At 44.1% G+C, this 27743-nt stretch overlaps 2 protein-coding genes across 4 annotated transcripts in view; one reads left to right on the forward strand and one right to left on the reverse strand.

Annotated features, from left to right (window-relative positions):
- Positions 1 to 18536, forward strand: part of LOC143295174 (protein wntless homolog) — a 41887-nt gene extending 23351 nt beyond the window's left edge. Inside the window, exons 13-14 of one of the 3 annotated variants that reach the window (XR_013056994.1) lie at positions 13064 to 17563; positions 17783 to 18536. Coding sequence is in view for 2 of the 3 variants with exons in the window: in XM_076606745.1 (XP_076462860.1) it covers positions 13064 to 13164 (101 nt within the window). In the remaining variant the exon portion in view is untranslated. The other 2 variants (XM_076606746.1, XM_076606745.1) reach the window with 2 other exon arrangements.
- An 808-nt stretch (positions 18537 to 19344) lies between these two features.
- LOC143295176 (uncharacterized) overlaps positions 19345 to 27743 on the reverse strand; it is an 11943-nt gene continuing 3544 nt past the window's right edge. The window contains exons 2-3 of the mRNA XM_076606748.1: positions 27478 to 27617; positions 19345 to 25475 (exon numbers count right to left, since the gene is read on the reverse strand). Of these exons, the coding sequence (XP_076462863.1) occupies positions 21820 to 25475; positions 27478 to 27613 (3792 nt within the window). The 5' untranslated portion in view covers positions 27614 to 27617 and the 3' untranslated portion in view covers positions 19345 to 21819. The remainder of the gene's footprint in view (positions 25476 to 27477; positions 27618 to 27743) is intronic.

Genomic DNA, 27743 nt, shown 5'->3' on the forward strand with positions numbered 1-27743 from the left:
TCCTCTTGGATTACCTCCCGCTGAGAGTATGGCAGTGGATACTGTTTGGTTCTGAGGGGGGTGTCAGGGTTCAGTTGGAGTGAGCACGTCTCCAAGTTAGTACGACCTGGCAGATCGGTAAGTACGTCTCCAAACTCTCACCAACCTCAGGACATCATCTTTCAGTGTAGGGTTGGTTGGCGTCAACCACAACATCCTCAGGTCCCTCGGTCACCTCCAGGGGTATAAGAGGGATATCTCGTTCCACAGTACGAGTCTCCTCCCAGATCTCACTGTCATCAACCACTGCCATAGCTAGCAACATCTGGGGGATGCGCTCAACATACTGTTTTAGCAGGTTGGTATGATACAGTTTCTCTTTGACACTCACCAGAACAGTAGTCAGCCAGTCTCACACGTCGCAGGACAGTGTACGGACCTTGCCATTCCAACTCAAGCTTGTTGTGTTTGGCAGGACGGAGGAGCAGAACCCTGCTACCCTCAGTGAACTCTTGTCGCTTGGCCTTGGCATCAAAGTGCCTCTTGTACCTTCTGGCAGCCTTTTCAAGATTCTTCTGTGCCAGAGTGCACGACTCGGCTATCCTGTTACGTAGATCGACCACGTATTCAGCTGCTGTCTGAACCTCTGACCTCTTAGGATGAAGCCAGTGTTCCCTGAGGATCTGCATGGGACCACGAACAGTCCTTCCATAGAGCAGCTCAAAGGGAGAGTAGCCCGTGCTCTCCTGTGGGACTTCCCTGTATGCAAACAGTAAAGCTGGGATCCATCTATCCCAGGCTCGAGGCCTTTCGTGTGACAGCCTGCGCAACATAGTTTTCAATGTCGCGTTGAAGCGTTCGACAAGGCCATTACACTGGGCATGGTAAGGAGTGGTGGTGAGGCCTTTGACAGATAGAAGGTGATAGACCTCTTGCATCACCTGACTGGTGAACTGTGTTCCTCGGTCAGTAAGGACCTCGGAAGGAATACCTGTGCGAGTCCACATGTTGAAGAGAGCCTCTGCCACAGACTCAGATGTAATGTCTTTGAGCGGGACAGCCTTTGGATATCTGGTTGCATAATCGACCATGGTCAAAATGTATCTGCTACCAGACTCGGAAGCAGGAGCTATTGAACCAACAATGTCCACTGCCACTCGGCTGAAGGGTTCAGTCATCAGAAGCATTTTAACTAAAGGCACTCTTGGAACCCGCCCTTTTGGTACCGTTTTTTGGCACCTGTCGCATGAAAGAACGAAGCGCTTGATGTCCCCACACATACCTGGCCAATAAAAATGGGGAAATATTCTCTATTGCGTCCGCTTAAACCCCAAGTGACCAGACATTGGAGCCTCATGGCCCAGGCGTAACACTGTGGAACGCAAAGGTTTTGGTATACAGATCACCTGGTCACCTGGCCTCTGTGATCTTTGAACTGCTGCATCAGCACCCCATGCTTTTTGAAAAAAGAGACCTCGCCTGAAGGGTTTTTCTGTAAAAGCCCTGAACCAGCCCTATCACGTGCCTGATGAAAATCAGCATCGTCATTTTGCTGGCGTTTTAAATCTTCCCATGACACATGGATCTGAATATCCTAGACGGGCAGAGGAGGCAAGGGTTTGGCATTTGCTGCAGCCTGGGCTCTAGTTTGAACGGCGCCCACAAGGCTGGGATCAGCATAGACGGGCACGACCATTGAAGAGCCGTCCCCTCTCCAGACACAATTCCCAGTGAGAACCTCCTCAACAGGAGACTCCATGACAGCCACATCCAAAATACCCAGTATGAACGGGGACTGAAAGTCCACCCTGGCGATGGGCAGAACTGAGGAACATCTTGACTCTGCCAACACCACACGAACTGTAGCCCCGGTAAAACTGTTAGGTCTTATGAGTCGCTTGGCTACAACAATCAGCTGAGCTCCCGTGTCACGTAAAGCTTGAACTGTGTGGCCACTGACGGAAACTTCGCAGCAAGGCGAGTACTGTTTGGAAGCACAAAACGTACAAAGCGTCGGGGTCATTGCACCAACACCCTGCACAGGTGAGACGCGATGAGCAGTGAGCGAGACCGTCTTGGGTTGCTGACATTCTTTAGCCAAGTGACCTGGCTTCCTGCAGTTGAAGCAGGAAGGGATTCTTGTAAAGTCTCTTCCCTTTACATTATTTGGAGATGAATCCCCTGACCCATGTGGTGGTCCCCTTTTCTCCAGGCCTGGATTGAAACTACAGCAGGAAACCCTGCCACCTTTTTTGAAAACTCGAACTTCAGTCTCCACCATGCGACCTGCTCTCCGAGCATTAACAATTTTAGTGGTGATATGGGCAACATCCTCGACTCTGTTGGGTTCCTTATGCCAGACCTCAGTGATGAGATCGGGATTGAGTGTGGTTAAGAACTGCTCGTGAAGAACCAGATCTTTAATGTCATCTGCATTAGATTCATCATGTCCAGCGGCCACACACCACCAGGAGAAATAAACCTTCACCCTGCCCAGAAACTGATCGAACGTCTCTTCCATTAATTTCCGCATTGAACAGAACCATTTGCGGTAGGAATCTGCATTCAGACGGAATTCATGAAGCAGAGCTGCTTTTAAAATGTCATAATCATGCAGTTGTAATCATGCAGTTGTTCTTGTTGTAACTGTAGGCAAGCATCTCTAGCCCGACCCTGCAGTAGGGCCACCAGGCGGGCTGCCCAGGAGCTACGCTTCCACTTATTTAATCCACCCACTTTCTCAAAGTGTGTAAGGAAGCTATCGAAGTCGTCTTTCCCATGATACGGTACTAGCGGAAACTGCTGAGCCATGTGAGCTTCTAGCTCTTCCTGGCGCAGTTCCATTTTCCTCTCGAATCTACGTCTTTCTTCCTCTCTTAACAGTTTCCCTTCCTCGTCCTTCATTTCCCTGTACAATCTTTCCTCCTCACCTTTTTTCTTCCTATACTCTTCTTCTTTTCTATCCTTACACTGTCTGTACCTTCTCTCTTCCTCCCTAGCCTGACGCTCTTCCTCCCTGGCTGCTGCATCAACCACAAACCGGGCCAACGCCTCTCCAGACAAACCTAAGTCAGCGCCCAACACCTTGAACTTAGAATACATGTCCTGAGAAGGTATAGAATTAGACTCACTCTTCATCCCTTCATCGGAAGCGCCTTCAGGTGGCCTTGAATCCATCCAGACAATTCAGTCTTTTTTTCGGCACTGAGAGAAGGAGCTGCCTTCTGCCCTGCCCCCTCATGACCCCGAGCTAGGAGTAGAGGCCGCAAAAGTTTTTCTCGTTACAGGCATGTTTCCTTAATTTACAATGTGCAACAAATAAACCAAACTTGAATTAAGATTAACTTTCTCAGTCACCAACTCCAGGTCCTCACTTCACTCACAACCGTCCAACAGTAACATCCTAATAACCCAACAACCTTAAACACCTCCACAAAGGCTAACCAAAACGAAATGCCTGCAACATAAAACGTAGACGAACAAGATGATTACACCCTACCCCCCAACCCGCATTACATCCCATAGAACTTGGTACCCCGCATCTCCACCATTGTCACGACCCCCCTGGGGAAGAGGTCGAGAACTGTTTTAAAACCTAATACCCAACCAAGTACACCTGACAACACAAACACAGAATACAGATATTTCTCTTCCACACAAAATTTTTTCTCTTCCGCTCTCTCTATCCCAAGCACTCAGGTGAAAATTATATGTATTAAATAATAGTATTTTGAATCTGATTTACGCACACAGCCATACACACACCAAAAAATAAACAAAAAAAATACAACCACCCAAAACTCAGACCAGCACACATATTCGTTGTCAGTGTAGTGTTTTTTCCGGCTTCAGGAAGCTTCCCTCTAAAAGAAAAAACAAAAACAAAAAAAACTGACACACGGCACCAGACGGACACGTTGCGCAGGTCCGACCAAAGGCACAAGCCCCCAATCAAAAGGCCTAGGTTCCAGGACTCAGCATACAATGCAGAGCAAACAAAGACCCAGGCCCCAAGTCAAAAGGCCCGGAACCAGGAAACCAGTCATGGCACAGGAGGGGGTGAAGACCCAGGACACCAGTCATGGCACAGGAGGGGGTGAAGACCCAGGACACCAGTCACGGTGCAGGAGGGGGTGAAGACCCAGGACACCAGTCACAGTGTAGGAGGGGGTGAAGACCCAGGACACCAGTCACGGTGTAGGAGGGGTTGAAGACCCAGGACACCAGTCACAGTGCAGGAGGGGGTGAAGACCCAGGACACTGTCACAGTGTAGGAGGGGTTGAAGACCCAGGACACCAGTCACGGGACAGGAGGGGGTGAAGACCCAGGACACCAGTCACGGTGCAGGAGGGGGTGAAGACCCAGGACACCAGTCACGGGACAGGAGGGGGTGAAGACCCAGGACACCAGTCACGGTGCAGGAGGGGGTGAAGACCCAGGACACCAGTCACAGTGCAGGAGGGGATGAAGACCCAGGACACCAGTCACAGTGTAGGAGGGGGTGAAGACCCAGGACACCGTCACAGTGTAGGAGGGGTTGAAGACCCAGGACACCAGTCACGGGACAGGAGGGGGTGAAGACCCAGGACACCAGTCACGGTGCAGGAGGGGGTGAAGACCCAGGACACCAGTCACGGTGCAGGAGGGGGTGAAGACCCAGGACACCAGTCACGGGACAGGAGGGGGTGAGGAACAAGTACACCGGCTGGGCGGGACAAGGTCTGGGTCACCAGACGAAAGGCCTGGGACCCAGGACACGGCGAGAGCTGGAACATTACGGAATGTTCCCCCCATACCGAGTAATACAATTTTAACGATAATTAACAAAAAATGTACAGCCCATTCAAAATGCAAAGCTGGCATATAATTCCATTGACAAGACAAAAATACATAACTCATATACGGCACTCGCACTCTCTACACCTAACATACAGAGCCAACGCCCAGTTTTACACAACAATGAACTAAGGTAAAATTGTATCATGATTTTAAAACTCAATAACAATAAAATTCGCAAAATATCAACTGACACAAGAAAAAGTACATATTCACCCAGTGGCAGCACAAGCAATTAACCAAATAAATTATTGTGTCAAAACCAAACGTACACCTTCCTTGTCAAATTTCTACTTCTTTTCACACCCACATCACTGATAGAAATCCATTCAAGTTAAGTTGACGAGTGGCTTCTTACCTGCCACAGGTAGCGTACACTAGCGACCCCCACAAAGACACAACAACGATGACACACGGAGAAACACTGAAGTGCCTCCAATGGAGGACAGGTGGCCCTCACTTCAAATGGTACCAAGACGTCAGGGTAGCTACCCCACCAACAACAGAGGCGACCCGTTCACTACGGCAGTCGGGCTGCAAAAGCCTCGAATATTATCGCTGCCCAACAATATTTCATGTTCGCTTAGGTGAACTGAGTAACATGCACGTGGCTCATGTGCAATCGGAGAATTTTACCCGAACGGAAGGATGGGAGGAGGAGAAGTGAAAGGAGAGGGTGGAGAAAAACAAAGACGGGCCACACGCCCTAACTGTCATCACAAGTTGTGACATTATGTATGGATATTAAAAAGGATGGGTGCTATGATTGATCCTTATGGAATTCCCGTGTCTAGAGTTCTAGGTGTCGAGTATGCTGTTCCTATTCTAGCCTGCATAGTTCTGTTTGATAAATAGCACTTAACTCTCTCCAGACAAAGGAATGCATGAGCATTCCTACATAAAATGTATTCGGTTTCGTTTCATATGACGGAATGGAATAGCATTTTCAAGAAATAAAAATCCATCACGCGCTGCACACGTGATTTTGTGATTAGCCAAGCAGAGTGCACTATTCTGGGTCACTCCACAATCGAATGGTATGATTGGTCAGCCTGCCATGTGTGGCCCTTCTCGCACACACGCTGACAAAGTCACTAACCAGTCGTCTGCTCGCGTGCCAGCCTCTTAGCAAAGTGGGCTCTTCTCAAAATGTTGTGAAGCGAACAAGGCAGCGATGGCAACGTTTTAGGGTTGCCGAAGTACTTGAAATGCTACAAACTGAAGGGTTGGACATTGAAGAGGTGGATGATGACAAAGAAGAAAGTGAATTTAATGCAGAAAGCGAGCATGGGTATGGTGATTCGGGGTGAAAAATTGGCAGTATTTTCTACATATGGCAAAACTAAAAATAAGATGAGAAATTTGATTTTTTTTTTATGTAATAGCTTAACACGTAACAAACCAGTTCTGAAAGTTTCATTTTCTTACTCTGTATTTTGTTGTTTTTTTGTAATTTTTTTCCAAAACCTTACTAATGGGCCGTCTGTGGGGAAAAGCAAGGGAGAAAACCTGTCGTCCCGAGTGAGTTAACATGATTATACATATTGCTGCTTATGGTCTATAGTTTTCAGCTTTATCAGTAACTGTTTATGCCATGCTTGGTCATATGCCTTTTTAACATCAAAGAATGTTGCAAGAACACTTTTTCTACGAGCAAATTGTTGCTTCACGAGTAGATAATTTAATCATATGCTGTCGCATATCTTCTTTTTCTGAATCCTGCTTGGTTTATTGGTTTATTTCATTTTTTTCACAGTAGTGTAGCAATCTATTTAAAACAATTTTTGACTCACTTGTGTAAACAAAGTGAGTCTATGTTTTAACCCGGTGTTCGGTTGTCTGTGTGTGTGCGTGTGTGTGTGTGTGTCTGTGTGTCCGTGGTAAACTTTAACATTGCCATTTTCTCTTTTTTTTCCCCTCCCAAGCTTATTTTATATATCATATTTAATACAGAGCACTTTTCAATGATTTTTTTTAAATCTCTTTTTTTTTCTCATGATTCCTTGACTGGATAAAGCGCAGAGCACAAGTGTGTCTTGAAGGCTTTGCCTCATGTTTCTAATATCTTTCCAGTATGGGACGTTAGTGCAATGGGTCGATAGCTATTTTCATCACTTTGGGGTTTACCTGCTTTTAGAATTGGAACATAACTGTAGTATAGTACCATTATCACAACATTCCTGAATAATCTTATGTAAAAAACAAAACAAAACAAAAAAAAAAAACAAAAAAAAACAATACATTTTTATAGTACCATAATCACAACATTCCTGAATAATCTTATGTAAAAAAAACAACAACAAAAAACAAAAAAGAAACAATACATTTTTGGGGTAAATTTTTAACACCAGGTTGCTAATTGTGTCAAGACCAAATGAACATTTTTTTTTTTATTGCTAATCTCAGATATTGTAACTTTCAGTTCTGTTATAGCTATTGGAGAATTAATGCAAAGATCATTTTGTGGGTTTGGTTCAGAATACAGATTCGTCGATTCTTATTTTTCTCTATATGCTTTACAATGTGAGGGAAGTCCCTCTGTTGTGCTATTCTTTGAAAACATATCTACAGATATCTCTGCTTTTTCATTGTCCAAAGGAATTAGTTTTTATCATCAATTTTGATTGGATGAACAGGAGTTTAATGCCATTTTTCATGTCTGCTATTCTTTTCCAGACTTTTTTTAAGAATCTTTATGGTCAATAACATCTTTGGCACAAAACAAACTCCAGTATTGTTTTTTTTTTTTTTTTTTGCATGGGCTATGGTAACAAGAACATAACCAGCATGCACACACCCAAAAATGGAGTATGGCTACCAACATGCTAGAAGTTTCCTCTTTTTTGTAACCTTTTGATTCTGGCTTTCTCTTTCTCCAAACAGCCTCTTCTTTTCTTGCTTGCTGAATTGTTGGGCTGTTGAAGACATTTTTTTTTTTTTCTCAATTGATGGTTGAACATTTTTTTACCACTTTTTTTTCCCATTCCACTGAGACGTGAGATTTCCCTGTTTACATTATTTTTGTCTGACATGCCATGCCAGTCATTATGAATGATTTTGTATAATATTTTCAACTGTGTCTGCATAACATTACTTGTTTTCTCTGTTGTTTTACAAAAATTAAAAAAATAAATAAATAAATAAAATAAAATAAAAAAAGGAAAAAATTGATGGAAATTATTTTGGAATGGTGAGTGTCTGAGGCATGTCAACAGATGGAAATGTGTGAACCTGTACATCCCAGGTCCGCCATGTGTGACACAGGATGGGTAGGGAACACATGTTTTGTGCCCAGCTATGTGGGCTTGTGGACAGACCGTACCTGTTTTGGTTTCTGTCAGTTTTCCCTTAACACACACTCATTCTCTCATACACATAAACACACACACACACACACACACACACACCCACCCACACTCTCTCTCTCTCTCTCTCTCTCTCTAGTCCAAGCGCCCGCTGAAAAAGCTTGTTTTGCGTCATAAAGTTTTTTTCTTTGGCGATTCTGAGTTTTCATTGCTGATTTCAAATCTAATGGAGGCCAGACGCTAAACTTTGGGCATTATTGTCTAAAAGTGAAAATCCAAGATGGCCGCAATTGAATTAGAGTGAAAGATGTTGTGATGGGTATCATGCATTTAAAGACATAAAAAATGTACAAACTTAGTTAAATAGCATGCAATGAAAGAAAAGTAATCACACTTGATGAAATACACATCAAATATTCGATAAAATGGCTACTTTAGAGAAATAAAGATGGCCGCCATCTAGTTTTCATATAATGTGCTGATCCGCAAAACACTTGAAACCGTTGTATTAAAATCACTTAAATTGTTTAACAGGGAGAAAACACTGGAACACTCACCAGTGTCTGCTGCTAGTTCTCATATCAATAGTGGCTGAAGGGCGTCTGAAGACAGGTCATGTATCCTCACAGTAGGGCGGGGCAATGACAGTCATTGGATTATTGCAGGCAATTGTTCCTCTGCATTTGCAAAATGCTGTACATGTAACAGACATTTTGGTGCAGGTGCACTGTACTGTGCTGCACCCAGTTTTACAGCTGCATCTGACCAAATTGAGAATTTCATCAGGAGCTGGCAGCTGAGCATCAAGTCCAAGGGCTGGGTGGAGTGTTAACTGGTGTAGCTGCCATCCGTACTCAACAGGATCCAGATCTGGAGGAGATGGCTCCCCTGCCGCTTGCCACAGCACAGCCTGAAAATGTTTGATGTGGGCCTGAAAACTTGCCATTGTCGGAGGAAGGCTACTCAGTTTTGGGGGAATGTGTCTCTTTCCAGCAATCCTCTTCCTGAAAATGTTGGCCCGAACGGTGTTCAGATTGGCCCCTGACTCGTCCCCATAGAGCAGATTAGTGAACTGAAGGCATGACTCAGAGATTTCCTGGAAAGGTACAGACATCTTCCCAAGCTTCAGTTCACCAGAGAATACTTCAAGCTTCTTGAGGACTGTCATCTTTCCAATTCCAGCAAAGGAAGAAACTGTCACAACCAGTCAGTGCATGAGCTGCCAGCAGATTAGGCATTATGGTTGCATGCTGTCTGATAACGTCGTTGACGCTTATGACATTATGTGTGGATGTGCACGACTCGATGGACAGAGTCATATTTTGGGACAGTCCTTTGGTCTTCATGTGGAGATGATGTGCCAAGATGATGAGTACATCGGTGTCATCAGAAACAACCCTGATGTTCCTCTGTCCTAATGACGATTCGTTGATGACATGAAACGCCATCAGCACATCAGCTTCTTCATGATACAGAGGGTCTTGCTGAAGTCCAGACCCCATGTGTATGGGGTGTGGGTCTGGCCCAGTGATGACAACATCTGTTCCTGGTGGAGGCTGCATGCTGCAAAGCCGATGTACGATCATTTGTATCAGTTGTTCCTTGTTGGCTGTGACTTTCAGCATGACACTTTGCTGTGGCAGAGGTGACTCTTCAGTCAGGTTGTACACACGACTAGTCCCCTTCTGACGGGCGGTTCGACAGCATGATTTTGTACTCAGTTTGTAGTATCTGTCGAAGACCACATGTGACACTGGTGCTGCCTGAACTCGTCGCAAAATGGTGGCAACTGCGGCTGTGATGAAAGCCGAGACTTTAACTGGAGCTGCAGGCCAAGGTACTGTCCACAAAATTGCACAGCCATCCAGGATGACAACAGTGGGAGGTTCTTGGTTGCGAACACCAGACAGAATCTGTATTTTGTTCTTCAGAGCAGCCTTGCTAGTTGTCCTCATGTCACCATTCTCATCAAAAAGGGCTGTAGATTGAAGAGCTAGTTCATGGGAAAACAAAGTCTCAATGGAAATGGATTCCCTGGAAGTCGCCATAATGGCAAGAACGCGTGCATATATGAACTCAGTGTCAATAGCAGTGTCCACTTTAGCATGTTTTGCAGTCACTTTCATGACTGCAGCCATGTTCTTCACTTTCTTTGTGAGCTTGAGATGGAAACTGGCAGGCCATCCGCCCTCAAACGCCTGTTGTTCTGCAGCACCAATCTCTACTGCCTCATGGACATTGACAGTTGGGTCATCAATGACACAGCCAGAAAACACGTTGATGAGGCCTGTGTCAGGATGTTTGCTGGTGTCCAGGATGTCAATGCAGGTAGACAATGTCTCTCGAATCTTTGCTCGGTCAGCAGCATCCTCCTTGATGCGTGTGTGACGCTCTTCTTTGTGTGTGTTGACAACTGTCTGAACATCCCCTTCTTTGATTTCCTGGAGGTCGTTCAATAGCTGGGTCAGCGTACTTTGTGAAAAGGCCCAGATGGCAAGGGTGGATTCATTGAGAGTGGAGCCTATGATTCCTGAAGGCCCATGGCCATAGCGCATGTAGGTCGTCTCAATGAAGAGATCTGACCAAACTCTATTCCACAGGCCGTCTTGATGGTGCATGACATGTTCCCGAGCCATGAATCTCTTCAGGACGGCTGGATGTAGGCGCTGCATGGATCGGAGGTAGTACAGACCGTAGCGAGCATAGTTGACGTGTCCAGAGGCAAAGAAGTAGGGGAGCATCTTTTCCACAGCAAACAAGTGAAGAGTCCAGTCAGCTTCTCTCTCCGCCCGAACAAAGGCCATCATAATGAACACTGGGTCAATGAGGCACTCAACCCAAAGTCTTGCGTTTTTACTCTGGGTGCTTTTGGTCATGAGATGTTGCGTAAGTTCAGCCATGGTGTGCACGTCAGTGTTGGAGAGAATGGGTCGTAGTAACTCCTCAACAAGAAGTCTCAGTGCTCTCACATTTTGTGGATATTTTTTCCCTGTCAACATTTTTGGCACCCCCACAAATGCTGAACCAAGTATGTCTTCAATGCCGCTTCCTCCCATCAGGTACCCCACAGCACCAACAAAACTCATCAGCATGTGCATACCACCAAGTCTTGGGATGAACTTCTGAAACTGTTCTTTGCCAACCCATGTGATGTGGACAAGTTCTTTGTACAACTGCTGGTCACTGGTGAATATTGTCCATTCCTGGCCAGTGAGCTGTGTCAGACACTGGGCTTCAGCCATGGCTGTCTTCATGGTGTCTGGCTCAGATGGGATCATGTCCAGGAATGGGCTGTACACCACATCTGTCTTAGGTTGGGGTTGTTGTCCTGCACTGCGGGCACGTTGTGTGTTATAACCTCCATACTCGGGTCCCGCATCTTCTCCGAGTACCTGTTTGAAAAATGACAGATCTTCAGTTGCAATTCTGTTGAGAGAAACCTGTCGTGTGGCAAGAAAGACCAGAGATGGGACATGTCGCAGGCAGTGTTCTTCTGGCATAAGTGGTTTCTTGTTTCCCGTGTACCGTTGAACTGCAACATCACCAAGTGTCAGATGATCGGACTTGGTTTCTGTTTTGCTGAGACGCCTGATGGTGGGAATATCCTGTATTCACACACCTGCTCTGACATCGTGCGACCTTCCGTGATGATGTATTTTGACGCTCAACTCTTTTGTTTTTAGTACATGGAGGTGTGTTGTGGCGAAGCATCGTCTGCTAGCGCGCGCGTTCCTTAACCAGCGGAGCCCATATATCACGAAGGGGGGAAGCAGGCCGCGCTGTGCAGATTTCTGTGCCTGTGACATCACTGCGAGAGATGCTGATAGCATTAGCACCCCTGCACGAATCTAGGTCGACTCATCCATGAGTCGCTCGGTCATCATTCTTGCATGAGAGGGGTTGGTGTATTTCAACCAGCAGAAAAAATTATGCCCATAAGATACAAGTTGGCCCCCGACTGATATGAAGTCTAGAGACCCTGAGGAAGCAGAATCACCAAAGAAAAAAACTTTATGATGGAAAACAACGTTCTAGTACTTGTACATAGACTCGGCTCTCGGACTACTCTCTGTCTTGTTCATTCACTCACTCACTCACACATACCCACCCACACACTAGTTCACATCCACCCCTACACACCCCCTCACATAATTGCATGGGCTATAACTCTGTTACTGTGTGATTTTGCTTTCTTCATTTCTGTATAGTTTTCTTCCGTTCTGGTTTTTATATAGATTTTATATTTCTTTTTATTTTCCACAGCTTCCTCACAGGGGTCATTCCACCAAACATTACCAGAATACTTTGCTAATGTAATGGTTTTTAATTTTGGGATTGATAAGTCTGCTGCTGATAAAACTGCTTCGTTGAATGTAATAAACTGAGAGCCCACATTTTCATCTATTGCGTGTTCAAAATCTTGAGAATCGAGGATGATTTAAATTTATCCCAGTCTGCAAGCTTGTAATCATATTTTGGGATTTTGTCTTGCACAGTATTACTACTCTGAGTATTTTCTTTCAATATGTTTATAATAATCGGGTGGTGGTCACTACCAAGTGTATCTTTATATGTTTCCCGTGAGCACAATGGCACTAACTCTGGTGATTTCTACCCACTGAACGCTGACATGGATTACAGGATCTTTAACGTGTGTATTTGATCTGCTTGTGTGTACATACGAAGGGGGTTCAGGCACAAGCAGGTCTGCATATATGCTGACCTGGGAGATTGGAAAAATCTCCACCCTTTACCCACCAGGTGCTGTTACCGATCCGAGATTCTAACCCCGGACCCTCAGATTGAAAGTCCAACATTTTAACCACTCAGTTATTGTGTCCGTCCAATGTTCAAAATGAAAGGTAGCTGCGGTTAGTAATATCCCTCAGTATATCGCCTCCCTTGTACTCAAAAATGAAGCTGTGCCGATGTGTGTTTCCAGAGAGCCTGGATGGAACCCGAGAGGAGGAGATCCAGCTGACCCAGGTGCCCAGTGACGGCTCTGCCCTCACCTCCATGATTTCCAAAACCACCATCGACTGAGCTGCTGGCTGCACATTGGGATGCTGCTTCGTCCAGCTTTGTCAGACGACAGGGCAGTCACTGACCGTCAGCAGTGTTATGTGCTTGTCAGACGCAGCATGCCACACCACACCACACCACGCTATGTGTCCTGTACAAAATGCTGCCTTTATATCATTTTTTTTTACTTGGTTTTAAAGATGTTAATTTTTTTGTCTAGGTTTTATTTATACTGGTAATGAAAGTTCACAGAATCACGCTTTCCCACCACCGGAAACCACTCTACCTGACCTGTACTTAGAAGCATTGTGAGGTGAGAGAGAGCGGCTGTCTTTTTGTGACTGGACTTACATACACTGCCACTTGATCTACCCACTTGATCGGTTCTTATGCATTGACTTTTTGTTTGGTTGGCGGCTTTTTTAAAATCTGTTTATTTACCTATTTATTTATTTATTTATCATTAAACAGAAAGCAGCGTCTGTTAGAATTCATCATTTTCTTGGTATGCCATAGTGACAGGGTATTATTTCAAACTCGCTTTTTCTGGTCTTGTCTTTTCTTTTAAGCTTATGAACCAGTTCACCAGGGAACAGTTCATTTTCTGCCAGTCGGGGTTTTTTTTTTGTTTGTTTTTTTGTTCATTTGCCTTGGTTAAAAGTATGGACAGCTGTTGGAGCAAAAGATTCCATCATGGTGCATCATTTGTAGAGCACCTAAACCTGCCTGTTCTGTCCACACATCTGCTGTCAAAAGTCCACAAACATGGATGAATTGGTCTTTTAGTGTTATTTTCAATACAGTGACATTTTATACTTGAACTGAGCAAGACATAGGCGAATTTGTTTTTGTTTTGATTGTCATTTTAGCATTATTTTGGGTTCTCTCCAGCTAGTTTTAAGAACTGATGTGTGGTCATGGCCCCTTTGTGGTCAGGTTGGCTGTAGTCTAAGCCACCTGATTTGATGTGCATCAAAGTGCGTGTAAGAGGTGTGTCTTGTCTGTCAGGGTAGTGTTTAGTCTGTCTGCTTATCATACTGTCTTCAAATGTGTCTTTGTCTTCTGCCCACCACACCTCACTTGCTATTTTTTTCATGAAATTTGCCAAGCAAACGCTTCATACAAACTGTCATGGTTGAATTGGTATGTGCTTTGGTAAAATGGGGGTAAGTGGGTGATCAGCTCTAAATAAATTGAGAGAGACAGCCTCCGATTGGTGTGTTAAAACTTCTGATCAGGGTGTATTTTGCAGGGTTGTTTCTACTGTATGTCCATCTGCACTTCTTATCATGCCAGTTGCGAAATCATGCAAGATGAAGATTGTGGAAGAATTTAATTTGAAGAGTTTTTGTTTGTTTTTATATTTAGTAGTAGTAGTCTTCAGTTTAACATCTTCCACTTTAAGTGATATTAGACAGGTTTTTATATTTCTGAACAGTAATATGATAATCAGACAAACATATCTTGTTTTGTAGTATTATGCTAGACTGTCTGGTACCCTAGCATATATTTTCTCTCTCTCTCTCTCTCTCTCTCTCTCTCTCTCTCTCTATCTATCTCTCTCTCTCTCACACACACACATGCAAAATCACAAGTTGTTTCAGATCAACTTTTACTTAGTAGTTTTGTCTTTGAAGAAAGGCTGAATGTCCATGCAAGTCTAATGCTGGGACAGCTTGGCGATGAGAGCTGCAATATTTTTTCTGTAAAAATGGACTTGAGTTTTGTATCCCACTTTGGTGGTTCATGTCATATCATTGTATCTTGGTGGATTTGCTAAATCTGAATCATGACATAAAGGTCGCAATACTGCTGTTGCGTGTGGGAATTTTCTGGTCCGTCATTGTAGTCTTGTGCTGGATGTCTGTCCATGGACAGTTTGTGTTATTGATGGTTTGATATGAAAGTGAGATATTGTGCTGCATATTTAAGTTTACATTTTACAAGGTCACTGTGTTTGATTGTGAACAGCACTGCAATGAAATGCAACCAGCATTACAGTCACTGATGTGATGCATTTCAAACGTTTTTAGCCATAATCAGAAACTTTTCTATTTTCTCTTGCCTGTTGAGGAATAGGTTGCACAATGTTTTTATCATTTCTTTGTTTCAGATTATTGCTTTGAACAAAAGATGTATGAAATAATCAAATTTCAGCTACTTACATTTCGAATATGTTTTTCTATTCATGTGGACTAATAGTGATTCAGTTAGAACATGTTTCATTGCACGGGTAAACACTTTGGACCAAAAAGGGATTCCCTACTTTTAAAATGGTGAGTGTACCCTAATTGTTAATTTCAACCGTTTTATGGAAGGACAGATTGAAGGTACACTTTGGAGTGTTGGCAAGATGATGGCTCAAATCCATTGTCGCTCAGGATGTGCGTCATATGTATATTTTGTTTGAATTTTGGAGGGGATGGACTATCAGCACTGTGACTGAGTCAAGTGAGGTGACAAGTCTTTTTGAAATTAAAGCTGCATGATATTGAAGGAAATGGACTTGCCCCTGTTTTGTAAGTCACCGTGCTGCACAAAGGCCGTTGGATATTTTACAACAGCAAAGTATGTGTGGCTTGCTTGTTCCCACCTCCCTCTCATCCCATTTGCGCTGCTGTGCCCCCACCCCCCACCCCCCCTGGCCCCTCATCCCCACCCCCACACCGCCTTTGTTTTTTAAACCTCATTATATGTAGCATTGATATCTAACATATACAAAGTTGCGATGCACAGCTATAATCTTATGATTCTGATTATTTTGATCGTTAGAAATCGGACTGACAATTTTTTTAATTTTTAAAAAAATTTTATTTAATTTTTTTATAACCTTTGTAATGGTTGTTGGTGTTTTGAGGTGTTTGTGAAAGAATTGTTGATGGAGAGTGTGTAGGACTGTGGGATTGGTGACAGCACTCACACACAGCTGTTCCACCCAGTCATGTCCTCCCTCCCTCCCTCATACAGTTTCCATGTACCCCATCCCCAACCCCGTCCTCCCTGCCCCCTCCCACCCTCCATCCCTGGCCAGTGATTGGTTGGCTTGCCATGTGATTGTCATCATGCTTTCAACTTCATTCAGTGGACACAGTATATTCCTTTTGTTACTTTTGACAAAACTTCATTGACTGTAGTTGTGATATTGTTGGCTGATGACGGGCGCTTTGTTTTGTTTTCTCAAAACTTATGATGATAATGGTAATAGAAATAAGAAGAAGAATAGTAACATCTATATTATGCTGAATCTTGTGCAGAGACAAATCAAAGCACTAACACCAGTCATCCACTTGCATGCACAGCTTTGTGAACAAGTAATTATCATCTAGCAGTGCACACACATTAAAACTGTTCAAAAAGTTTACTGAACAACACACAGACTATTTTGGAAAAAAAAGAGTTGTTTTTTTCTGCATACAAATATATAACTAAGTTGCAATAAAGAGATGTGAGACATGAATATGTTTTGTGCGTTTTTCTCCCACACTGGCCATGAAAGTACTACTTGCCACAGGCCATTGCTGCTGGAAGGAGATAATGATAGATGGTTGTACATGAAAACTTTTCTTTTTTATGTATAACATTTCCTCTGTTGTTGTTTTTTTCTTTACCTTACTTTGTATCACAATTTATGTGCAGGGTTGTTGATTAATTATTTTTATGTTTATTTTTTTGTTGATTTTTTTTGTCCTGTTGGATGTAGATGAGGTTTAAAGTGTCAGTGGACTGTATCCTGAAAGCAAGAGGGTGATCACTCACATGTTGCTTTCTGATGTGTGTGATCCTCTTTCTTTCCATGATCCAAAGCAGCACCACTAATGCAATGGAGTATTGCTGGATTCCTAGTTGTCATTCTAAATGAACCCTGATGGTGGTGGTTTTAGGCTGTATGCTGGATTTCTAGTTGTCATTCCTAAACCTGCCCTGAAAGGAATAGTTTTAGGCTGTATCAAGTGTATGCTGGACTTTTAGTTGTTACCCTAAACCGACCCCGAATGTTGTGGTTTGAGGTTGTATGCTGGATTTTTAGTTGTCATCCTAAACGAACCCTGATGGTGGTGGTTTTAGGCTGTATGCTAGATTTCTAGTTGTCATTCCTAAACCTGCCCTGAAAGGAATAGTTTTAGGCTGTATCAAGTGTATGCTGGACTTCTAGTTGTTACCCTAAACCGACCCCGAATGTTGTGGTTTGAAGTTGTATGCTGGATTTTTAGTTGTCATCCTAAACGAACCCTGATGGTGGTGGTTTTAGGCTTTATGCTGGATTTCTAGTTGTCATTCCTAAACCTGCCCTGAAAGGAATAGTTTTAGGCTGTATCAAGTGTATGCTGGACTTTTAGTTGTTACCCTAAACCGACCCCGAATGTTGTGGTTTGAGGTTGTATGCTGGATTTTTAGTTGTCATCCTAAACGAACCCTGATGGTGGTGGTTTTAGGCTGTATGCTGGATTTCTAGTTGTCATTCCTAAACCAGCCCTGAAGGGAATAGTTTTAGCCTGTATCAAGTGTATGCTGGACTTTTCAGTTGTTACCCTAAACCGACCCCGAAAGTTGTGGTTTGAGGTTGTATGCTGGATTTCTAGTTGTCATCCTAAACAAACCCTGGTGGTGGTGGTTTTAGGCTGTATGCTGGATTTCTGAGGTTGTGGTTTGAGGCTATATGCTGGATTTCCAGTTGTTTTCCAGAACCAGCCCTGTAGACAGTAGTCTGGGGGTGTCGAGCCAGACCGATGGTTTGCCTGACAAGCAGCTGGGTGGCAACTTCTGTGGGGGGTTGATTACAAGCCAGGCGAAGGAGGTACAGTCACTCACTGATAAACGAGCATCCAGTCTACAATTATTTGCTTACTTATTTGATTTGATTTTAGGTTAATGTTTTTATACATCCCTATGGTATGGTCACAAGGCCTTGGCCAGCGTGTCTGGTTTATGTGTAGATCAAATTTATGACCCCCTTTTTTCTTTCTTTTTTAAGCAGATGTGGTGTAGTGTATATGGTTCAGTCTGTACACTTTGAAACAAACTAGCAGCTGGTGGATAGGAAATGAGAGGTCACAAGTCCTTGTTGGTCCAGGACCTTTTCCTTTTACCACCCTCCATAATATGAGTGGTTTTCTGCTGTCTTTGTCTGTCAGTCTCCCTGTGCACTGTGTGTGTTGTTGTTTTTATGTTTTTATTTGTTGTTGTTTTTTTTACTGTATTTAGTATTTTTATTCCCACTGATGTGGATTGGTAGTATTTGATACGTATATTATTGAAAATTTCAAGTAGGTTTTTGTAGCTGAATCTCAAACAGTAGATGTGATCTGGAAGGGGTTGTGAAAGGAAACTGTGAATGTGCAGAAGTGTAGCTTTTGATCACTTTTAGATCAATAAATTTGTATATTGATTTGGAACATTTGATTTGTCTTGTTTTGTTGTGAATGTGTGATACTTGCCATTGTATGTTTTTATTTGTTTTTATATTATTACTACATTCCAGTTCTGAATGTACTCAGAGAAAGCATTTCACATCAGATATACATGGCTGTGCTTTCTGGGGTTATTTGAATGAGTAATGAACACATTTCAACCACATTTTGAAGGCTGAAGATATTGTCCTCTTAAGATTTGAGTAATGAATACATTTCAACCACATTTTGAAGGCTGAAGATATTGTCCTGTTAAAATTTATTTAATCTTGGTGTTATATGCTCAACAATTGTGAGCAGTATAAGACAGTGAAGAGGGGAGCACAGCACCACCACACATTTTACAGCTATGGCTTCCCACTCCTGCTGTGATAGTTATTGTATTGCATCGTATGACTTTGTCGCAACATGTTTCTCTGTCAAACTTCAGCAAGGGGAGTGGTTCCAATTCATCACTGACTCCCTTCACAACACAGGCTGATGACTTCAGCATCATGTGATGATGTTGATGATATGGAAACCTATATAGCGCCTATCCTTGGGTCACAGACCAAGCTCTAAGTGCTTTACATACATGGCGTCGTTTGCACAACAGGCTGCCTACCTGAGTATATCTAACTGACGGCTGCCATTGGGTGTTCATTGTTTGTTTCCTGTGTCATTCAATTGGGTTTTCAGTCACGCACACACATACACTGACACAGACATGTAACACTTTACAGGTATAACCGTTTTGTTTATTTACCCTGCCATGAAGGCAGCCATACTCGGGGGGGGGGGGGGGCGGGGGGGGGGTGCATGCTCCTAGTGGGTATGCTCTTGTTTCCAGAACCCACTGAATGCTGACATAGATTACAGGATCTTTAACATGCATATTTGATGTTCTGCATGCGTATACACGAATGGGGTTCAGGCACAATAGCAGGTCTGCACATCTGTTAACCTGGGAGATCACAATTTATATCTCCACTATTAACCCACCAGGTTCGACTGGGATCGAACTCAGGAAACATGGGTGAGAATCCAACGTTCTAACCATTGACCACAGCACCTGCACATGAGCGGAATGGTTCCCATCACCACTCGCTGTCTTCACACCACAGGCTGTTGACTTCAGCGTCACATATATCGGGTGTCCCCCAAAACGTGAACCGCTTTTTAACCAGTATTTTCTCAGTGATAGAGAAACCAAATTCATTGAAAATGTTCGCACAGTAACCTTAGGGTATCATCAACAAGTCTGCAAAATATCTATAAGTTTGGACGCAGATTATGCGAGTATTGTCAAATTCAAAACGGCATGTTAAAAAAAAAAAAAAATCCAATATCAGAGCTGTGAATGTGACCTTCATCATGTTCATGCCAGCTGCCAGGTGTTGGCATCTGTCAATCAGTGTCAGTCAAAAAATAGCCTGTCTATTGATTTTTGTATTGTCGTCTGTATCCAAAATCAGTTCTGTCCAAAGTTTCAGTTTGGAAGGATCAACTATGCCTTTGAGTGAAAGTGATAAGGTTACCATTGAAAACTGTTTCAAGGAGAAAGGCTGGGGTGGAAGAAGGATCGTAAAGGAATTTCCAGGCAAGGGGTGGAGTCATGTCACTGTAAATAGACATCGCTAAAATACGCGCTACAGGGTCAGTAGCACGTAAAATGGGCAGTGGGAGACCCAATACTGCATGTTTGGAGGAGAACAAGGACCGTGTTGAGGAACTGATTCAATCCCAGGAAGAGAACCCAGGGACCCACAAATCTCTTGGAGAAGTTGCAAGCGATTTACAAGTGAGCAAATCTTCTGTGCAAAGAATGGCGAAAGAACTGGAGCTGAAGCCCTTCAAGAGGATACAGGTATCAAGGAGGGACCAAAATGTTAGAGGGAAAAGAAAAATTCGCTGCCGTAACTTGAATGACTGCTACTCGGCCACTGATGTGAAAAAGATCATTTTCACAGACGAGAAAGACTTTACGTTAGAGATAGCTAAAAATCGCCAAAACGATCGCGTTTATGGGAAACGGAAACGAGAAATTCAGCCATCCTGCCTCTATCATGAGACTTCTAGATTTTCAAAAAAGATAATGGTTTCAGCTGGAGTATCCTGGAAAGGAAAAACAAACATTTATTTTATTGATGACACTGACAGAGCCAAGGTTAATAGTAAAAGCTACATTCAGTTATTGGATGACAATCTTCTCCTGGATTGTAGGTGTATTTATCCTAGAAACAGTTACATGTTTCAGCAAGATGGGGCTCCTTCACACACAAGTAGGGTAACCCAGGCCCATCTGGAGGAGGCTACACCAGAATTCTTCAAGAAGGATGAATAGCCTCCACAAAGACCTGACTGTAACCCAATGGATTATGCCATATGGGACTCTCTGAAGGGGAAAGGGGAACTGAATAGGTGCAACAAGAATCTTTCTTTTATTTCTCCTTGTTTTTCAGACTCTAACAAATAGTTATATTCAGTGTTTCTTATATTTTATTATATTCATAGTCTTCTTGGGAGGCTTCCAGAAAGCACCAGAGCTGATAAACATTCAATTGATTGATAAGTATTTGCACTCATGTCATTGTTGGTGGTCTATGGGTCTCACTGGCTGTAACTCATGTCACTGCTACCTCCAAATAGCATTTCCAAGCTGGACAAAACCCATTGGCTATTGTTTTGTTTTTTTCCAACTGAGATGCAAATATCAGTATAGTGAGTGTATTCTATTTCCAAAGAAATTGCATGGTTGTCAAAGTGACATCCAGATCAAAGTACAAACATTGCTTCTCTTTACATAACTTTTTTTTTCTCTCTCTCTATAATCACGCGTTGCTTTTCGGAGTCAGTCTTGCTGTTCAGTTTGTACAATTCAGCACCGGGATAGTTCAACTGTTGTGTAAGCTACATGTTCTAGAATTCCGCACGGTTTAGTAACCTTACACCGTGTATCACCTTGTTGGGTGTCATTTGCTGTTATTTGTACCATGTTCCATTCACATTGTAACAATGTCTGAGCGTTCTTCCCTGGCCCTGACGTTAGCTTCGTGACGTTTCAAATACTCAGCCATGTCTGGGTGGCTCCCTCGGAGAGCACAGAGCAGTGGTGTGTCACCCTGTTTATTTCGTGCTTTGATGTCAGCACCGTGACGTATCAGCACCTCTGCTGTGGTTGACAGACCTTTCCTAGCAGCATGCATCAGCGGCTTGTCACCACTCTCCGTCTCTGTATTCACATCAGCACCGTGACGCATCAGACAGTCAGCTATGTCTGGTTTGTTTTTCAGGGTGGCATGATGCAGTGGTTACACCGTGTGACAGCACAGTGAAGGGGGGTCTTACCCTGATTGTTCTTACAGGTCGTAACAGCACCGTGACGTATCAGACAGTCAGCCATGTCTGGGTGGTTCTCCGTGAAAGCACAGTGCAGTGGTGTGTCACCTTCTTTGTTTCGTGCTTTGATGTCTGCACCGTGACGTATCAGCACCTCTGCCGTGTCTAACAGACCTCTTCTGGCAGCAAACATCAGTGGTGTGTCACCCCACTCCGTCTCTATGTTCACTTCAGCACCATGATATATTAGTTGTTCAACTATGTCTGTGTTACACCATGTTACAGCATAGTGAAGGGGTGTTTGACCCTGTTTGTTCTTACAGTTCACATCTGCACCGTGACGTATCAGACAGTCAGCCATGTCTGGGTGGTTCCATCTGAGTGCACAGAGCAGTGGTGTGTCACCCTGTTTTTTTCGTGCTTTGATGTCAGCACCGTGACGTATCAGCACCTCTCCAGTGTCTGACAGACCATTTCTGGCAGCATACATCATTGGTGTGTCACCCGACTCTGTCTCTGTGTTCACGTCAGCACCGTGACGTATCAGCACCTCTACAGTGTCTGACAGACCTCTTCTGGCAGCCGCGAACATCAGCGGTGTCTTGCCCCTCTCTGTCTCTGTGTTCACTTCAGAACCGTGATGTATCAGTTGTTCAACCGTGTCTGCGTTACACCATGTGACAGCATACACAAGGGGGGTCTCACCTTGTTTGTTCTTACAGTTCACATCAGCACCGTGACGTATCAGACAGTCAGCCATGTCTGGGTGGTTCTCCGTGAAAGCACAGTGCAGCGGTGTGTCACCTTCTTTGTTTCGTGCTTTGATGTCGGCACCTTGACGTATCAGCACCTCTGCCGTGTCTAACAGACCTCTTCTGGCGGCAAACATCAGCGGTGTGTCACCCAGTTCCGTCTCTGTGTTAACTTCAGCGCCGTGATGTATCAGTTGTTTAAATGTGTTTGCGTTACACAACGTGACAGCATACACAAAGGGTGTCTCACCCTGTTTGTTCTTACTGTTCACATCAGCGCCGTGACGTATCAGACAGTCAGCCATGTCTGGGTTGTTCTCCTGGACAGCACAGTGCAGCGGTGTGTCACCCCTCTTGTTTCGTGCGTTGATGTCGGCACCGTGACGTATCAGCACCTCTGCAGTAGCTGACAGACCTCTTCTGGCAGCATGCATCAGCAGTGTCTCACCCCACTCTGTCTCTGTGTTCACTTCAGCACCGTAACGTATCAGTAGGTCAGCTGTGTCTGTGTGATCGTTACAAACAGCATAAAACAGTGACGTGTCGCCGTTTCCACATGCTGTGTTGACGTCAGCCCCAGCCCGAAGAAGGAGATGGGTGATGTCAGCTGAAGTAGTGTGTGAGGGGCACAGACAGGCAAAATGCAAAGCATTAGCACCATTCCTTGTCGTGCTGCTAACATCCACTTGATGCTGAATCAGGAGTTTCACTATGTTTACCATACCATTTTCACATGCGTAGTGCAGTGGAGTGCAGCACTTTTTTTCAACCGCATCACAAACATTGACATCAACACCAAGTTCAATGTACAGGCCAGCGATATCTTCAAGTCCTTCAGAACACGCCGCCAGCAGACCTGTCCTTGCACTGCCCACACTGATCATACCCTGGAGAAGGAGAAGCTGCATTTCTGCTTTGCTAAGTTCATGCATACCTCTGAAGATTTGATCAACTGTCACATCATTTCTTTCCTTTGAAACCAGTGAACGCGTTGTGCGAGCCAACTGATACGGTGTCACACCTCGCCTGTCTGGCTGAGAAATGACTGCACCAGCTTTCAGAGACAGTCGTACAGCTGATGACTGCCCACTGCCTACAGCAATGTGAAGGAGGGAGTTGCCATCTTGGTCTGTGTCACTCACTTGTCTGTCTGTCAGCAGTCGGAACACCAGGTACCAGTGACGCCTGTCCTTCACCTGGAGCTGCACGTTGTCAGGGGTTACCTGCACTGTGACCACATCAGGTGGGATGGGCATTGAGGGATCACAGAGGTACTGCAGTCTGTGTTCTGCTGATCCTGTTCCTCTGATGATGTTCACTTGTTTCTCTGTATCTCTTGTCAGACACTGACCTTCCGTGAGTAATGGAAAGTTCACGACGCATTCTGAGTGTTGGAAGACTTCTGGATTGGACGCTGTGTGAAGAAAAGACTGAAGTCTGCATTCTGAGCTCCGTGTGAAATGATCAAAGAGTGAACATGCCATCAACGAGCGAGTGTGCAGTTTTTTGTTTGCCTGTATCTTAGACAGACACCAGCGAGTCAGGTGGGGAGATGGGTGAAAGGCAGACCAGTAGACAAGTGGCAATTTATGCACAGGATCCACGGAATTCAACAACTGCTTGATCCTCTTGCTGTCCTTTGCACAATAGTTGTCCAGCTCCTGCAGAAACTCGGGGCATTGAAGGGAAGGGTGCTGGGAGATGTGCAGCAGGTTGCCTTCAATGATTTCTGTGTAGATCCTCTCCGCCAGTGACTGGCAGTTGTCGAAACGGAGTTTTGTGTCCGCGGAGCAGCGTGGGACTGATCCAACAGTGACATATACTTTTGAAGGCAGACCCCCAGGCATGTACACCACCGTCGCGTGCACGTACTGCACGAGGAATGGCAGGTCACAGGTCCTCAGCATTGTAGGAAAACGGAAGAAACGACCCAGAGCCAGGCATGCAGCTTCGTACAGAACACGACTGGAAAATGTTCCTTCTGAAAGTACGGACCCTTGCAGGACGTCTTCATATGCTGCCAGTGTGTCATCGTGGATCTCTGGAAATCCTAGCTCTTTGAGATGGGGTGCGGCTTTTGATAGATTGTGCAAGAAGTTAGACACCCCCTTCATAGTCAGTGCTAATACTGCAGCAAAGACGGCTCCATGAGTACTGTCCTGAATCATGTCTTTGAACAGCTGTGCATAAGCTTTTGCTGGTGTAAAAAAAATGGCAGTGGGATCTTCTGATGAACTCCAGTGCTTCACCATATACCCGCAGCACCACGGAAAGACAGGACCACTTTTGTCATTCTGTAGAATTTGTTCCACTACTTGATGCTGTCTGTTACTTTCAAGCTGAAGTTTGTTCAGGTGGAAATTCAGCAACTTCTCTCTTGCTTGTTTTGGCAGAATACTGGTCAATGTCACAATAACATCGTCATCCTTCAGCGGACTGTTCCAGCTGTTTTCCAGCTGCTGAAGTTCATGCAGTACATGTGGGTAGACTGTGATCACCAACCTGCACAGTCCCTTTTCTATCTGCTCCAGAACAGTATCCAGGATCAACTTCCAGGAGCGGTACTGCCGACTGTCAACCCGCACCATCCCCAGTGTCCCGTCCAGCACCACAACACTACGCTCGTGCTGTCCAACACTGGACTTCCACAGTCCTATCCGCTCCAAGACGTAAGGAGAAAATCCTTCTTCTCTGCTGCGTCTTGACAGAGCATAAGCCAGCGTGGTTTTGCCGCTACCAGGGGGTCCACACAGTACCACCCGTCCAGTATCCTTGAGGATCTCATCTGCCAGCTCCAGGCCCGGTGTTGCTACGTACTCACTGACCTGTTTGTCCACCGTTATGTCACTGTTTCCTGAAAAAGGTCAGTAGTTTGTGAGAAGTAGTTTTTCATATAAAAATATACACACAAAATAAATTCCGGCATTCGTTTCGTTTAATGTCTTCTCCTGCCCAGTCCATCATAAATAATAATAATGACTGAAAATAATGCTAAAAGCAAAAACAATGTAGGTAAATGAAAAGAAAAAGTTACACGTGTAAAAACAAGATTCAGAACACTAGCATGGCCAGAAAGAACGACAATTATTTGCAAGTTAAAATCAAAGATTTAGAGCATTAGCATGGAGAGATTCCTCAGATTTAAGACACCAAAAATACAAATGAAATTAATGTTTTGTTCTGCCAAGGGCCTGAACATTCTGCGGAAGAGAGTGCTGTGATGGGTTATCTTAAACCTTGTACAAAACTCTAAGTTAGCAGGCCAATTATTTCCAACAAGTGGATGCATTCAATATTCGTAGCCATTGGACCAAGCCATATTACCCGTCTCTTCAATGGTCTGTACTTGCACACACACACTGTCAACACTAACTCTCTTTTTCTCTCTCGCCACTACCCTCCATAACCCCCCCCCCTCCCCCCCGCCCACACAGAGACTGAGAGAGCGAAACAGAGAGATGGAGAGAGAGAGGGACTGATTCAATTTCCCTATGGTAAATTTTCTTTTTCTTCTTCATTATTTTACGAACCAGAAAGCTAAATACAAGCGCGAAGCGATTCTCATTTTCTAAACAACACCACCTACGATCTACAAGTGTTGAATTCATGAATCCAAAACAGGTATACAACCATCTGGTCATTACCACATCTGACATAAGAAAATAAACCACACACATAGCCTGTACAACCAGCTTCCACTCACAACTCGTTACTCTGAAACCCCCTCACAGTTTAAAACTGCCCTGAAGACACATCTGTTCAGACAGTCATACAATGTTGTATGAAATTGAAATGAAATAGAGGTGTGTGGTTGTGTTGTGTTGTGTGTGGGGGTGGAGGGTTGGGGGGGAGGGGGGGGGGGCGGAGGGGGAGCGGGGGGGGGGGGGGGGGGGGGGCGAGGGGGGAGAGGTGGTGGCGGGTGTTTGCACGTCCACACGCGCGAGCTTGTGTCTGTGTGTTGCGGGTGTGCGGGTGGGTGAGTTGGTACATGTGTGTGTGTGTGTGTGTGTGTGTGTGTGTGTGTGTGTGTGTGTGTGTGTGCGCGCGCGCGCGTGCGCACGCGTGTGTGTGTTGTTGTGTTGTTGTTTTTTTTTAATGTATAAATATGTATGTGAGAGATTTTAACACGAACTGTTTTATGAAGTAATGTTGTAGTTTGTTTACTCAGTTGTCCATCTGTTGTGCTTTTGTTGTTGTTGATGAGTTGTGTGTGTGTGTGTGTGTGTGTGTGTGTGTGTGTGTATGTGTGTGTGTGTGTGTGTGTGTGTGTGTGTGTGTGTGTTTGTGCTAGTGTATGTGGACGTGGTGGAGGTGTGAGGTTTTTTTTTTTTTTTTTTTTTTTTTTTTTTTAACAATACGTACATTTTTTACATTTTCAGGTTTAATTTCTTAAATGTAATGATGTACATACGTTTTTACTTGAAATGTTTGATGAATATTGCTTTATCATGTGATGATGTAGCCTGTGTGTTTCAATTGTTTGTCATTCGTGTGTGTGTGTGTGTGTGTGTGTGTGTGTGAACATTTGTTTCATCTTTCTAGTTTTGATCTGTGTGTGTAATGCGGGGTGGTTTTTTTTTTTTTTTTTTTTTTTTTTTTTTTTTTTTTTAAATACCTGTTGCATTTCTTGATTTAATCAACTGACATGACCTATTTTAATTTTTCTCTCTCGCCTATATTTCAAATTATATGCATATGTGTGGGGATGTTTGAGTGAATGGTTTTTTTTTTTTTTTTTTTTTTTTTTTAGTGCTATTGTAAAGCGCATAGAGCTTCAAGAATATGCGCTATAGCAAGAAGTCTGAATAAATAAATAAATACAACAAATGGTGTGCAGATATTGCAGAGCCACAGACCTTGAAGTACTGACACTGTGGTGCAGGCATCTCTGAGGGCCTGACTGATGGCATCCTGCACACATGCTGGTGACGAGCTGACCTCGTCAGAATGTCCGGAATCTCTGCTCTCAGTTACATGTCTGGGGGTCGCCATGGCACTGAAAGGCCAATTTTCATCAACATTAAGAAAACAATGCTAACCACCCGCTGTTTTAAGACACAGCTGCCATCCAAACATAAACTAAAAGAACTAAGACATTAATCTACAAGGATCCTGTGTTTGC

This window comes from Babylonia areolata, chromosome 20, assembly GCF_041734735.1.
Source record: "Babylonia areolata isolate BAREFJ2019XMU chromosome 20, ASM4173473v1, whole genome shotgun sequence".
NCBI classification, from domain to species: Eukaryota; Metazoa; Mollusca; class Gastropoda; order Neogastropoda; family Buccinidae; genus Babylonia; species Babylonia areolata.